Below are 16,340 nucleotides of genomic sequence, written 5' to 3'. Positions count from 1 at the left end.
CTGAACTGCTGAACATGCAGCTTGGACAGATAGATGCCGGGACTGTGCTGTCCAGGAGGTCCACCTTATAAACACTGAATACTGGGTGGAGAGTTCAACAAAAAGAATGAACAACTTTTCATAATGAAGTCTGGTATAATTCAGAAAAAAATCAAACATACTCAGGTATAAACAAAGAACGACTAACAATTTTACTTTAAAAAAAAAACTTCGGGTACAAAAAAGCTCGTTTTTGCTTCAAGCGTTTAAAAAAAAAATAGAAACACCAGACACTTAATTTAAGATGGCCACTCTGGAAAGGCTTTAAAAAAATATCTATGTTCGTGCCACCAGCCTGCATGCAAAAATAAATGTCAATGTAGATGACGGAAAGGCCCAACTAGAAGCAAATCCTTTGGAATCTTTTCACCATTCAATCCACTTAATTTTGTAGCAGATGTTCTGATTAATTTTATACGGCCAGAACACACAACCTTAAATCTTCACTTCATGCTGTTTTACAAAGACATGTTTTGATGTTTTACAAATTAAAACCTCTCAACTAAGTCGTAAACATTACAAGGAAAGCAGAAAACTAAAGCATTATTGCTCTGACAATAAAACAATCTGTCTCCTAACAGTGAGTTTTCAGATTTAGCTGGAAAGCAGAAATAAGGAATAAAGTTAATCTTATTAAAAAAAGGACTAATTTATGCAATTCCAAATTCAGTGGGCGTAAAACAGGAAACTCTTTCAAACGTCCAATTTAAAAAAAAACACACAATACAAAACCACAGAAAACAGCAAGGTTATCAATATTAGGCCATTTCTGATTATCTGAAGGCTATATATTCCAAACATTTTGCTATGAAATTTTGATTTCCTCATTGTAAAAGCTTGAAGTTGATTTTTTAAAATCCCCAGTTTCTGTCCTGAACTAATGTGGAACATATCTCTATTTCTGAACAGATACTGGTGAATTAGGCAAATAATACAAGACAAGATGTACAGGTACACCATTTAATATTTATTATAGACATTTTATATACATTACTTTTCAACAGCTGTACTTTTGCTATGTGGTACAATCTTAAAAATTTGCTGATTCATAGTTTGTAAAACAAAACCTTACAAAACTCATCAAAACTCGCAAACTGATCAGAAATCTTTTTTTTTGTGGAAGACTAGAAAAAATACTTTATTGTATTAATCATGCATTACACAAACAAAAAAATATTTTGTTACACCATAAACTGAAGCATGTTTGGAAATAAAAATTAAAACAGGGAAAACATAACCAAACACAGCAGATTTTGAGCCATAAGTTCTGACCAATGCTTGCTATGTCAATTATCCAACTAGTTTAAAAAAAGATCTCTTCATGATCTCAAGCATTGTCTTGCGGTTCCAAGATCAGTCTCCATTATCTGACATAAAATAATATGTACTTTAAAACAGCTGTTTATATTAACTTTCCTTTGTTTTGAATTTCTGTTTGTCTGCTAGAGCCCCGTCTCAGATACATTTGGGCTCCTTCACACTTGACTCAACTAAAATAAAAAAAAAAGACTAACAGAAAGTGAAATAAATAACAGGCCAATAGCATTAAGATGTCTAACCCGTGATAAATAAACTTGTAAATACAGTAAGATGTACAAAAAATATCACATAGTGATAGGATGCTTCAATTTATTTTTAAGAGTTCACAGTAAGAACTGAACTCTATTTTTTTCCTAAAGTCCTCAATAATGTTGTAAGACGGCTTTAAAGCAATGTCAGAAATAGCATCCGTAAGTTAGGACTAGTTGAGATCATCTCAGAAGTGTAGAGGGGTAGAGTGTGGTTACATCGCAGTGGGTCAGTGAGACCAACATGAGCAGGGCCTTCTGTTGTGAATAAAACTTTTTTTTTAAACAAACATTTAAGCACTGTCATGACAGGCTATTTATATATAAAAAAGCTTATAAAAACTAGATTTTTTTTTACGCAAAAAAAAGTTTCATGAAACTAACGCTAAAATATTTAGTCAATTTATTTTAAACCTTTTTTTTTAATGCTAAATGAAGATTAAAAGGGCAACCTGTGAGCTCAAAAACCAACTGAAGGGCACTAACTGAATGAGTATAGCTGTTTTGTGAGCTCACTTCCCCAAGCAGAGCACCACAGTCCTATCCCTAAGGCAGTACACAGAGTCCAAAATAATCGACCGTTGTAAAATCAGACTCCACGTTTACTTAAATACACCTACATAACAGATATTAGCTCAGTTCGAACCCAGTCAAGGCTACAAATACTGGTTTCCTGTTTTTAACTTACAGTAATTACAGTTTAATGAATTTTATTCAAGGAGTTTGCTGAGAAAGTCACCTCTTGCTCCCTGCCTCATCCATCTTCTGAGGCCCCGATGGAAAGGCAGCTCCGATGTAGTGTCTAAATGGTAATCATTACTCAATGCAGTGAAGCAATCCCTCTTCTGTGTCCAAGCTCACCTGCTATTTAGAGTTGGTATATGCTATCAAACAAATACTTTGGCAAGGGCATCAGCACCTGCACTGGCTATATATGCCTTTGATGGATGGAAAGCTACATCATAGATGGATTCGTCAGACTTTTTCCGGTGGGCCGTGATTTCCTGAACGCACGTCTTGCTGTCTAGGTTCCAAAGGCGAATAGAGCAGTCGTGGCCTGAAGGAAAGACAGGACGAAAGGTGAGCGAGACAAAGGCATTTGCCGATGAGGGCAGCACCTCTAACAAGTAAAGCCAGGTGGAATGAAGGCGGCACTCACTTCCTGACATCAGGTAGATTCCGTTAGGATCCACAGCCAGACTGGTCACGGCATCAAGGTGAGCCACCATTGCGTGGATGAGTTTACCTTCAGGAAGGAAACAAAAAGCATGTCTACCTCAAGAGGTCACACTAATAGAAAAGAAAAGGGGAGGGGGGGGAGCACAGCATGACAAAACAGGTGAAAGTGTGAACTATGGACAGTTCTAATTTCATCCACAGAAGGTTATATTGTTGTTACTACGGCAAGGTGTGAAATCCTTCTTTACCTAACCTAGACTCACTGACCTCCTGTCTGCAGTGGCCCATCTAAGACATTTAATACAAAATAGGAAGCTTCAAAGAGAAAGTAACTGCTATTTTATTCACCGGTAGTTTCATCCAAAAACATTTACAATTATTCCCAAACCACTCTGCAACTGCAGATACTGCACACTAGAGGGCCACTTTCCCCTCAAGTAACAGCTGAAATGGCTTGTAAGGGCAAGCAAAGGACAAAAAACACACGCAACACAAAAAGATCAGCAGTTGGAAATGCCTTCTTGAAGAAAGTCCTCCCCACTTCAAAACACTTTTTGATCACAATCTGAAACCCTGCCCAACCTTCTTTAATTGCACTTTCTAGAGTCTTCAATTACTGTTTGCATCCCAAGATGCTCTTCAGGGCACAGCTTCAATCTATCCACACAAATATCCACAGACCAGGTGGTCAGATCTGTAATTAGCAACTTACAATCTTGTTTTTTGGCTTCAAGACGAAAGCTTACCCGTTTTGTTATCAAAGAACTTGATGTGTCTGTCTTCGTGAGCTGTGATGGTGACGGGCAGCGTGGGATGACTGACCACCCTGTGTATGTGGTTAGCTACAGGAAGAGCTGTTAGACACAAAAAAAGATTTATATATCAATACAAGATGGTGCATAACATTTTCGTCTTCTTAAACTGAATGTTTTATGTCTACGATGCATCAGATTAATAATCCCCTTGTACTAAATATGAAATAAATATTTTTAAAATAATATTTTCAACATAAAATAAATAATTTTTCTTATTGGATATCCAAAAACCTCAGAACAAAATGGGGTGGTGAAGGCAGGTTCATAAGAATAATATTGGCAGCATTGTACACGGAGGAAGAGAACATTTTGATCTATCAGTAATGGGTCTGCAAATAACCGTTTTTCATTAACAGTAGGTTTTCTAAATCTTTAAAATAATCTGTGCAATTGAACAATGTATTTCGTAAAAGAAGTTTAGGAATTTAATGACGGTTTGAGCTCCGACTCGGGATCTCTCTCAAGTGACAAGATCTTGTTGCACAGAGCATGTCTGCTAGTTGTGAGTGATTATGCCAAGTGCACTTCTTGGCAGGCTGATGTACAACGAATGGACTATCATTCCACCTTCTGACTCAACAAGCTTGCTCTTGGCGGCTGTTATTGTATTCTGCAAGGATTAGCGAAAGAAACACAAATCTCAAAACACTGTCCAACCTTCTTTTGGGGCCGGTATCAAGGGGATTATTAATACTCCGCATGTTACTAGATTTACACGAGCCACTGCTACTATACGGCTTTGTTACGGTGTCATCAACTAATTAATTACACAGATCTAAAGAATAGGAAAATAAGGACAGTTAAGCCCCTTTTATCCCAGGAAGTATCCCAGGAAGTATCCCAAAAGTATCAAAATTGGCTTTACCACACGCTAAAAACGTACTTCCTTCTCCCTGTGACAGCAACACCACTGCCGGCTGTGAAGTCTCCAGGTCGTAAATGACTGTGCTGCCGTTGTTGAAAGAAGCCACCATGTGGGCCGGGTCACATCCATTGAAATCAACGGATGTAGGAATGCCGTGTTCTACGAGGAAACAAATACAGTGCCAATACAGTTACATTACTACACCACCTTCCACTACGTAAAGAGAAAACTGAACTGCCTGAAGCAACAGTGAAAAGCATGATGGAACAGTTCATTGTTTCTTGAGAAATAAGTCAAACTTACCCTTGTCGGTATTGTATGCGCTGATGCATGGTGACTTCTCAGGAGGATTCCATAGCCTAATAGTGCCATCTGCTGAACAAGACAGTAGCCTGTTCTTTATACCACTAAAAGCTAAACCCCATACAGCATCAGTGTGCCCAAGCAACGTGCCCATTAGTACACTGGGATCTGAAGAAAAGAGAGAAAATCAAGAAAGAGAAAAAAATTTCAATTAAGTAAATGGCAGAACTATTACCAAAGTGATCACAAACTAAAGTAAAAAAAAAGCAGTAAATGAACAACCAGATACTTACCATATGTATCGTATGGGTCTACATTAGAACCGGGAATATTCCACCACTGTATGGTAGAATCGACACCACCACTAAAACACTGCTCTCCACTGCAGCTAACCGCTAATGACAACACGGGCCCACTGTCAAGAAAAGAAAATAACTTGAAAATACAAAATTATAGAATTAGAAATATAGAAACCAATAATCACTGCATACACCAAACAAGGACATTGACACTGCAGAAGAATAGCACAAAACATGATAAAAAGACATAAAACAAAGTTTGATCATATATGCAATTCAATAATACCAATTAAAAATAAACAGGTTGCCTAAACAACCTATTATAAAATCATATACATACACATGAGCTCTGAATGTATAAATAGGTTCCACATCTAATGAGGCACTCCTATAAAAAAAAAGAAAATAAACCAATTAATAGAACGCACTTGTGAAACAAATCAAAGTGTGTTAAAATCATTTTAAGCTGTCTGATGAGCATGTGAAGTGGCTTTAAATAAACTCATAAATATGTACATACTTCTGTATATCAGAGCATTTAATAAAAATTAGATAACGTCCTTATATATAGCCGCTTACAAAGAGCTGCAGTACTTATCTTGAACTACAATCCACTGCTATAATGAACCAATAGAACCACTATGACCACAGTTAAACCACACCCACACAAGGGGTGAAATATTCATATTTGTAACAGCCATTTAAAAACACAGAAGTACCGTTAACGCAGTTGATCTACCATGATGGCACCGAGAAAAGCAGCTCCCCCTCTTCTAAAAGGAGATAGCTGGAAAAGGGCGTGGCCGTGGAAACGAGAGGAATACTTGCTTTTTGGCTGGGACCGTTTTCTGCAGGTTCCACAGTTTGAGAGTGTGGTCCTCCGAGGCTGTTACCAGCACAGGCTCTACAGGGTGGAATGCTAAGGCTCTAACTCCATCGAAGTGGCTACGTAGTGTATACTTGGGATTCCACGTCTTCCTAAAAGCGTCCTTATTAGCTGGCATCTAAAGATAGAATACCACAGTTACACAGCTGTTCTGGGATGGAAAAACAAGACTGTGCGAATCAACATTCCTCTTCAGCAAATCAATCCACTGCTATAATGAACAGAGAGAACGGATGGTTCGTCTCCCCCCCAGATACATAACAGTTCCCCAGCTGAGCACTAAGTGCCATTTAAATTCGTGTCCTAATCCTCTCCTCGTCTCTAAAGGAAAGCGCCTCAACAGAAGACTTGCAGGCCTGCCTCACCAGGTTGGTAACAAGTTGCTCTCAACGCCACGGGACAACAAAAAACCCCAAATCAGCAGGACGAGGAACCACAGACCCAAATGGATGTGAAGTTGAGGAGCATTACAGACAGAGAAGAGATGCTTCTTCATGTAGAATTTTATAAGCATCAGGAACCCAGTCCAGCCATACTGTTGAAGCTGACCAGAAACATGTTTCTAGAAATCATTAAGCTGCCGTTAACCAAACAAGAGAAATGAGCTAAATGAACCCTTCTCTCTTTTTAAAAAAAAAATCTTTCCAGGTTTCAACCCACTTTCCTAATTAAAACACTGCAGTTGCTTTGTTTCAGGATGTTATTTAGTTTGTGCCACATTCTGAGGTGCAAAGCGTGACTGTGGAGACAACAATGCAGTAAGCTGCACTGGAGTGGCACAGGAGGACTCACATCATAGCTGTAATCGGCGTCGTTCGAAACGGTCAGATCTGCCAAGTCTCCCAGGCCCAGGACACTTTCCAGGACGTCATCAGAACCCATAATGAACGATTTGCCACCTCCAGATGGAAACGTTAAAGGCTCGGCTAAAAAAAGGAAAATTGAAACAAGACGTAGTAAACATGCTGACGCTCAAGAAAGAGTTAAGACATTCAAGTTAACACAGGTTGAAACGTCTATGAATTTCTTTCAAAAGAAGTAGAAAAAAAGCTGTATGAACTGAACACAATAAAACGTTTATACTCTAATTTAAGCATGGTAGTGAGTAATGAAAAGTCACATGATGCTTGAATTATACTTTTGGAAAGTACTTCACAAATTCAGACTATAACCATACAATATATTGTTTTTGACGCATTCCTTAAATGGTGGTGGCTCCAACATTGTTGTTGTGGAAAATAAAGCAAAGAGATGGTACAGGACTGCTAAACACAAGGACATTTTGGGAAATTAATCTCTTTTTACATAAGGACTGCAATAACAATAAAAGGCAATTCAATGCAATATTGCACTCTACTGACATCTCACAAAAGTTTAACAAATACTGAAAAACTTCTACTGTAAAAGAATCTCCACACACACATAGAAAAAGACAGCATATTATACTCATTTAACACACTACACTACAGTAGCTATAAAACCACTTTTAAAATAAAAAACAATCACCCGCACCCAACAGAATAACCCCCTAATTTAAAAGCATTCTGTAATGAAGGGCAAATCCCAAGCAGCAGTCAGTGAAAAGTATAAGAAAATCATGTATAGATTTCAACACAGCCTTGCATTACAGACGGCCTAAGAGCAATTAACTGATGAAAACAAAACTGAAGTATTAACTGAATCTACGCAGAACTCGAATGCTGTGTGCTCAAGGGGTTTTGAATTCAGCTCAGTCTGGAGTGCCTGAAAGTGAACTGTGAATGCTGACACCAGCGTGGCAGCTGTGCAGATTCCATACAGATGGCCTCAGCACATCCCAGAATACACAGTGCAACACAAGACTGCAGAGGGGGAGACAGACACCACAGCACGGTCAGTATCCAAAGCAGCAGTGCTCACTATTTTGTTGTTAGCTGGAATTAGAGAATCACTTCATGCTGAAGAAAAACACCATTAACACCATTACTGCAGACAGGAGTTATAAATCTTTTCTGCATTACTGCGGCTAAAGAAAAATCTCCTTCAGTTGGTACAAACTGCAGGGAAAAGGCGAAAGGATGCAATAACAGAACCGAGAACTGGGTCGACAATGTAGCAATGAACCTGATCAGGCTCACAAGTAAAATCCACAAACACATTATAATAAAAAAAAAAACTCCAGGCAGCATTTCTTAGCAGGCTGCAATTTCTTTTTCCTCCCTGACATTAAAACCAAGTAAAATTAAAGATTATCCCATGGGTAAGAGAAGGTGATATGGACTACACAGACAATACTGATGTTCAAGAACTGAACACTTTAGTACCTTCCTCTGCTCTCGAACCTTCATGATCAGTCACTTGAGAAGCAGTTGATCTAGACTGATTAATGATTCCAGAAGGGATGTGGGGTACCTCATCATCTCTCAGATCTGCTATCATGTCCTGCAGTTTGGTCCTGTTGACCCCTGTAAATCAAGGTCAACAGCAGAGGTTCATTCAGAATCCCCCAAGTTCTATTAAAGCCTACTGGGGGACCCCAGTTACCACAGCGCAGCATAGCATGGGTGGCCCCCAAATGCCACCAGATCCTTGCCACAGCTCAGGCAACGTACATATGGCAGCCTGGAAGCATTTCCTTTAGTACAGCCTTTGAAAGAACTTTGCTCCCCCTGAGCCCCTCGACTTCAACTTTCTCTAAGAGCGTCCCTCAATTTCCATTTCAGAAGAGCCCCAATGTGCACACATCACAAGTCAAGAAACTGGTGTAAAATCAGGAGATCTAAAGATATTTCCAAAATTGTTTCGGAGGACTGAGGCACTTTTGCTTTTTCAAGTTTTCTGACAGAGCTCAGCAGATCTGCAGAGCGCGAGAAGGGAAGTGTGTGGGAGACTCAGAGCTGCAGTCTGTCACTCTAAGGAGCAGGCGGTGGTTGGAGGCTTCCCCATCACTGCTGCCCGAGCAGAGTTTTCCCTTCACAAGTGAGCCAAGCAGCTACTCTCCCCTGCAGGGCTCAGACCACAAGTCAGGACTCCCTGCTTACATTCTAGCTTGTTAGGCAGGTTAGGCCACTTCACTTAAAATAATCACCAATACTTCACAAATACATATTGCAGATTATAATGATAATGTTTTTTTCTGAAAAATGCTCATTAAGCATAGATGATTACCAATTGCATACTGTTGCATGACACTTAAGGGGACAGCAGGCATGGCTTATGTCTCCTTTTTGTGTAATATTTTTTTTGTTTTCTCTGACTTCCGGTTTATTTTATCACTATTTGAACACTGGTTACTTGTACTTGAAGTCCTACATGTGAAGTCTTATTTAAAGGGGAACTGCAATGACATTTTTATATTTCAGGGTTTGAAAGAATCAGCACCAATGAGTGCATTTCAAACCACAATGAAAATAAAAATGTACACATGTAACTTGTAAAACCTCCAATTTACATCACAAAATAAACAAAAGTTCAAGGTAATTCAGAAAGAGACGACCGAACTTTCGGTGAGGTGAAACGGCCTTATTACATTGTAAACAAGCAGACTTATGAAAACATTTTTTTAACCCAATAGAAATATTGCTCTTGGCTTTGTCGGTAAATACACTTTATCTGTTAACTCTGTACGCGGATCATATTGGAACATTTCTGCAGTGAAATGTCTGCTGCACAACTTGTACTAATTCACTCAAACATTGCATTACATTCGGCGTTACTAGTGAGCAGGAAGGGTTGCTTCAAGTTACAATTCTTGCTGACTCTCGCCCATGGGGTTTGACAACATGGCGACTATCCAGCACTTCCACAAAGTTCATGCTTCTATGCTTAATTGGGAATTTGTCAAATTTTGCGATACCGTCAATTAATTCATTTTGTTACCGAGACTTACTAACGGTCTGAGAAATTGTCACTACAGTTCCCCTTTAATAGGTACATGAAAGGAGCCTTAAGGTGACACAAATTACAAAGTCGGAACAACCAGGTCGCATACACTTTGAAACTCGCATGTATGCTAAATACCATCCATTAATTAAACCACTGCATGAAGTTCGACCGCTTCTCATTCTGTTTTTAGGTCTTCTATATGACCTGTGAGGTGCTGACTGGGGATTACTGCTTTCAAGTTGTAAGTTTGGACTTCGATGGAGGTTTTCCTTACCGTTTGTTTTTTGGCAGGTTTAGCCATGCCGTCGCCCCTTTAAGTCCTTAAAAATAAAACCAACTAGCCGAAAGCAAAGACGGAAAAACAGAAAACAAAAAATGATCTTGAATAAAAGAATATATTCATGTATTAGCAATATTACTGCTGAAAATACTAGGGGTGCAACAAACAAGTTGCATGCTCGGTTCTCCCTGCACTTATAAATCATGCGAGGACTTCAGACATCTCGGACTAATTAAGAAATACTGGCAACCAGACCTTTGTCAAGTTTCCACTTAAACTCTGACACAAGAATCTTCAGTTCAAGAAAAAATATTTATCGAGAACTGCTTCTTAAAAAGCTGCTTGCTTAAAAAATGTTCCTAAATCAACTCGAGCTTAGTCAAGCAGTTAAACCAACACGGTTTATCAAAGCTTGTGAAACTATTCTTGTACCGTGGGGTGTCATAGTGCAAAATCTAAAACGGACAAAGCACAAGATATTCACAACTGAACTAAGTGACATATCATGGTTGATTTGTGGTCAAACAGCTGGAGTGTCAAATTGGCCTGGAGTAAGAACATCTGTCATTTTTCTTCTGTCTGCCCCTTTGGTCAAAAGCTAACCTTTACAATTTCAAATCCGGAATATAAGCTAAAAAAGAATATTCAAGATAAATTCTCAAAATCATCAACCTCTATAACAAAAAATTATTGTCACTGAATAAAGTTTAAAAACGTGTACCAAAGATAGATTAAAATTCTACAAAAATATCAATGTCTATAAAGGCGAAATGCTTGTTCTCCAATGAAAAAGACATGACCAAAAATGGACTTCAAAAAATTAATCTCCCCCTTTTTAAACTTGCATGCATCTTTAGTGTGGAAGCACTCTGCATTCAATTTCTCATGCAATTTAATTTTGAGAGTAGTTTAACAGATGTACAAAGAATTAAATATGACATTTGTAACTGGAGGCCCATAAAGTCACGATTAGAAATACTATGCTTGGAAATAAAATGCTTCCATTTATTCCTCCCCCCCCCCCCCCATAGTGACAAAATGGCCTGCATGGTCAATTCAGGAGTCAGGACACTTGAAGGTGAATTTAATGAATCTAAAAGTTGTTTATCAGGGCAACAGATTTTCCACCTGTCGCGGTCCTGTAGGATGTTGGTTGCACCCCTAATGCAGAATGCCAGGAGCCTCGCAGAGATGAAGAGCGGGTGAGCACAAAGCAGCAATGTCATAGCGGGTGAGAAAAGCTGCGCGGTGATGCGGAGGATCAGCTGCACTTACTCTTCACACTTTTCTTGCCTTTCCGCTCCTTCTTGTACTGCTCCTTCAGTTTACATAATAGCCCCTGGTCTACATCCCAGACCTCCGCAGTGGGGGACAGGTCGTCTCGGTCTACATGCAGCACATTATTAAGAAAGTCAGCAAGTCCAAGGCAAGCAGTTAGTGTCTTTTGATTATTGCAACCCTTACAGACAACGTACACACAAGCATTTAACAACAGTGAAGGTCTGGAACAAATATCTACATATCCTCTGCAATAGCCCAGTGACGTTCATCGCCGCTTCATTGCTTTTGACGAGGGAAACCTTTACTTTTTGAGTTTTTGCAACTCCCAACAGCATTTTTTGACATCAGAATGTAGCGTCCGACAAGAGCGCGCCCATTCTGCTCTGCAGTGTCCAAAGACAGTTTCCCGAACACTGAAACTACAGTGTACCAGCGCAGGACGTGTTCTTCCTGAGTAGTGAGCAGAGCACCGTCCAACAACCTCCTACACGCTCAGCAGGTCTTTACCACGTTTGGTAAGCTGGGGTTGGGGGTAAGGAATAATATGGTGCCCTGATTTTAAAAGTGAGTATTTCATGAATTAAAAAAAAAAAGACATCAAGCTTTACCACAGAGGTTTCAATTTGAGTCACTTTGAATTCCAAACACAAACACAGGACATAATAGTAGTAAAAAAAAACACCAAGAGCTGAGAAACTATTTTACTAGACTATATACTAAAGACAGATGACTGCATCAGGGCACCCATTGACTACATTAGTGTTTTCTAATGTAAGGACAACAGAGCTCTGCTGTTGCTGATCATAGCCTGCCTCCCCCACATGGCACAGGCATCCTCCAGCTCATCAAGTACAATGCTGGGGGCAAAGCGTGCAAAACCGTGGACCACGCTGTCAGCCAGTGTTGCTTGAAACAAAGTGTAAAGACATACGGCAAGTAAACAAGCTTTGCAAACAATTAGATTAAGAACATGCATTTCGCCCTTCATATTCAGGGGCTGAAAAACAATAACTGCTTTTACTCAATTGTCATTACTGAAAGTGATTACTGAAATTGTTGACAAACTAAAAACAAAAAGTGGATCAGAAGTCAACAATTTCTTAAATATTCTGCAAAGATCGTTCAAGAGGCCGTGAGATTTTTAACAAGACTTATCACTGGATTTAGAAAAATGTATGTACATTTAAAGTATCTTTATTAATCTTCTGCGATAATGTAGTGCATTCTGAATGACAAGGAAAGGAGAGGGGCAGTTGTACTGAAGGGTGTTAGGACACATGCTAGACAGCCACTTCAACACCAGACTCAGACAGCCATCTTCCTGACCTACAGTACAGTTACACAACAGATATTCAATGTTTCACACTCAAATGTGTTCATCTGACTAGCTCTTGAATAAAACATCATATTTAAAAATTAATAAATATAATTAAAACCCTTTAAAACTAAGCTCAAAGCTACTTTAATTTTTCATAATGATTAATAGTAATTTAATCATTAAATAAGAAGAGATAAATCAGGGGTCCTTGGCAGTTAAGACAGGAAAAGAAGGAACACAGAGGTGCAAATACGTTTAAAATGTTGACTCTGAAACCATACCAACTGAGAATTCGATCAGATCCCTGGTGAGGCTTGGACAGAGATTCATCAGAAAGTTGGGTTTCCCAATATGGGTGTAAGCCAAAAGCCAATAAACCCAGGCAAATCTCACAATAGTAGACAAGAACTAGAATGGAAGTCAAGGATCGGGGTACACTCGCTGACTCCCACAACTTCAAAGGCAATGTCTGAACATCTCTAGACAAGTAAGCCATGGCCTGTTGGCAATGTTTAATGCATTAAGATTTTTTTAATTGCAACATTTAAAAAATTACAAATCAAACAAACACCTGTTACAAACCAGAGATGTAATGCTTTAACTATGCCCCTCTCATGACATCAAACGTGTAGCCAGTATTGCACGACACACAGAAGTACAACCATAATTAGCAAACCACAGATATGCACAGAACACAATTCAAATCAACTTCAGAAGCACAGATTTCTAGTTATGTGCCTCTTACGCCACACTACAGACTGGAAAAACAACAAAAAGACTTGCCATGGTTAAACCACCTAAAGTCTCCACATCTGCACTGGAACATTTTAACTTATTTTGACCCAGCTTCAGAAGCAAGAAAACAGAAGAAAAATTGACTTTGTAATCTCAATTTCTCAAGCACTCAAGCTGCGAGTTAGTAAGTCATGACCTGATCTTGTTAAAATAAAAAGCAACAATATTATCACAACAGCAGGAACACTTAACAGACAACCTGTGTTATACTGCACTTTGTTATTACAGCGTAAGATAAACTTCCAATAAGTCTGGATTATAACTGCATTAAAAACTTCATATCATTTGAGTATTTATTGCAAAATCTGAACGTGAAAAATGATTACAACTGAACAATAAAAAATCCTGTAAAGCGTAAACCACATGCAAGTTTACACAACCGTTTTAATACAAATGTCTCATATAACCACTTTTTTTAGGCGATTTAAAGCAAAGCAATTACTACACTGTGTTCTGTTTATAAACTCAATGCATTCCTTCCTTCGTGATAAGGTGGAACACAAAAGGAAAACCAATCTCGCAAAAGAGAGACAAAACGAAAAACGAAGACGTCTCCTGTCCTCCTTCCTTTAGGGGACTATGGGAAGCACGGTGTTCAGCGGGCAGCCTTACCCCACTCCGTTCCATCGCCCGAGCTCCTGGCTTCCCCGGCGCCCTCCCCGTCTTCTGCGGTCACTAGGAAATCAAACTCCTTGAGGGCCTCCTCTGTGTCCTGGTCATCGGGGAGGTCCGCCGCCAGTCCCTCATTGCCAATCTGCAAACGTCAGAATAGCCTCATGTACTGCACGTCACAGCAAGAAATTACTGCAGCTCACAATTACAGCCTGCAACTGGACAAAAGACGAACAATATTCCTTCTGAAATATTTTATCCCTTTAAAATCCTTGTAAAAGTGCACTGTTCCCTACATCAACCACCCACTAAAAGCACATTTTAATGGGATTTCTCACTTATTTTGTTTAAACATAACCCCCCCCAATTATCACCCAATACTGCATAACAATTTAGGTGAGAAACTAGAAACTTTGAATCAAGGCAAACCAGGTCACCTTCTACGTATTAAATGAAACTTCAAGAAGAATTTTGTGAAGAATGGTTACAAATGCACACTTCTAAATCCATGAAAGGAGAATTGAAGGTTATGAAAAATATTTTAGGAATATTTTAACCCACATTTTACATTTTAAGACTTCTGTTTTATCATATGTAACAATAAAAGTACACACTGAAGTGAAATAAATTTAAAACCTTTTCTTTTCAATCAGTGGTCTGCTGAAATCAGATCTAAGGTAAAGTGTAAGTCACAATGACTGGAGAAAATTAATTTTACTGACTGTTAAGAGTAACAAGAATACCTTGATTTTATGCCTCTTGTTAATTCTGTGCTTTTCCTTTCCATCCGTGATATCATCTACAAGATCTCCCTCATCTTCATCCTCTTCATCACTGTCATCTGCATTTTCTAAGAAGTTAAATGTTTCCAGAACATCTCCTGGATTCCTGTAACACACATACTGTGACATAGCGATTGTGCACCAACTTTCACTCACCAGCTGAAAAAACAAAAACAGTATTCCTACATATGTTGTTTAAGAAATTTCAAACTATCTGAAGCAGCAGTTAGTAATCTGAAGTAAACATGCCAATTTATGATTCATCAGAAACTAAAATCTCAGAGTACAGAGAAAAAATGAACCTTTCATCTAACCAGGGGTTCCTTTCCAAAATTTTCTGTTTGCAGGATCTCTTTTTAAGAAGTCCTACTCGACAAAGATACCCAATTTCTACGTAATATCAACTATAGGTATTATGTAATCAACCTGCAGACGGTCTAAGGCAATTAAAAAAACACCGCAGGCTACCTGCTAAACTTTGGTTGAGGGAGGAGTTACCTTTCCTATTCCACCAAAACACTTCTTTATTGGTAAGTCTGACCCAAGAGTCATGTGATTGCTGAACTGAGTCACATACCTTTTTAAATCCTGTCCCTTTTGTTTTGTAGGAGACTCTCCTCCATTGAGAATCTGTTCCAGGTTTTTTGATTCTACTGAGCCATTTTGCTCAGAGCTTGACAAACCTAGTAAAGATCGCACCCTTTGAGATCGGACATCTAATATCGTGTCTGTGTAACCTACTTCCTGAAGATATCTGAAATGCAGAAAAAACACACAAAGCTTAAAGGTTAAAAGTTGATTGCCAAAACAGCTTAATAAATATCGGATTTATATAAAGATAAAAAGTATATAAACTGTATTATACGATATGAGAATAAACCCATGCAAAAGACATCACAAAGTAATGAATCTGTTAACTTATTTTGACAGGTCTTGGAAGAAAAACGATTCACAGTATATACTTTTTACTCACTGTCTAAGCAACTGTCTGCCTTGTTTCCACGTTAACTGGCTGTTCTGAGGAACTGCTGGAACTTCTGAGTCTTTGGTTTCTTCTGAAAGTGTGGGGAAAAGAAAGCCATCAGGACTTTAAGGAGAATCAGCTCGGTATTAACCAATAAAAAATGGATGTTGAAGGATAAAAACTCCTCCTATTAACTACTATTTGACCAGTTTGACTCTTGGTAAATTCATCAAATGTATCCAAACCCATACAGAGCAGGGGAGAAGAAAAAAAGCTTTGGCATATCACTTAATCCTGATAGGACTGGTGGAACATTCAACAAATGAGGTTGAATAACCCTTTTCACCTGGAAGGTTCAGGTTTTATCTATGGTCCAGTATCTTCATATAAAGTTTATGAACAGTTAGTATAGGAATACATTTTAATTGGATGCAATGATATAATGGTGGACAAAAAGTTCTATAAGGGACTAACACGTAAGCACGTGCAT

At 38.8% G+C, this 16,340-nt stretch overlaps 1 protein-coding gene across 4 annotated transcripts in view; it reads right to left on the bottom strand.

Moving 5' to 3' along the window:
* Positions 1–985: 985 nt before the first annotated feature.
* The window catches only part of strn3 (striatin, calmodulin binding protein 3), a 29,729-nt gene continuing 14,374 nt past the window's right edge, over positions 986–16,340 (bottom strand). The window contains exons 4-18 of one of the 4 annotated variants that reach the window (XM_088647651.1): positions 15,860–15,941; positions 15,464–15,640; positions 14,848–14,992; positions 14,105–14,246; positions 11,374–11,484; positions 8,258–8,398; positions 6,747–6,880; positions 5,897–6,072; positions 5,409–5,456; positions 5,063–5,184; positions 4,770–4,937; positions 4,485–4,625; positions 3,533–3,640; positions 2,767–2,853; positions 986–2,664 (exon numbers count right to left, since the gene is read on the bottom strand). In XM_088647651.1, the coding sequence (XP_088503777.1) occupies positions 2,495–2,664; positions 2,767–2,853; positions 3,533–3,640; positions 4,485–4,625; positions 4,770–4,937; positions 5,063–5,184; positions 5,409–5,456; positions 5,897–6,072; positions 6,747–6,880; positions 8,258–8,398; positions 11,374–11,484; positions 14,105–14,246; positions 14,848–14,992; positions 15,464–15,640; positions 15,860–15,941 (1,952 nt within the window). In that variant the 3' untranslated portion in view covers positions 986–2,494. The remainder of the gene's footprint in view (positions 2,665–2,766; positions 2,854–3,532; positions 3,641–4,484; positions 4,626–4,769; positions 4,938–5,062; positions 5,185–5,408; positions 5,457–5,896; positions 6,073–6,746; positions 6,881–8,257; positions 8,399–11,373; positions 11,485–14,104; positions 14,247–14,847; positions 14,993–15,463; positions 15,641–15,859; positions 15,942–16,340) is intronic. The other 3 variants (XM_088647653.1, XM_088647652.1, XM_088647654.1) reach the window with 3 other exon arrangements.

The sequence above is a fragment of the Lepisosteus platostomus genome, chromosome 10 (genome assembly GCF_059453375.1).
Source record: "Lepisosteus platostomus isolate fLepPlt1 chromosome 10, fLepPlt1.hap1, whole genome shotgun sequence".
Taxonomy (NCBI): Eukaryota; Metazoa; Chordata; class Actinopteri; order Semionotiformes; family Lepisosteidae; genus Lepisosteus; species Lepisosteus platostomus.
The sequence above is the reverse complement of the archived record's forward strand: the minus strand, read 5'-3'. Positions and strand labels throughout refer to the sequence as shown.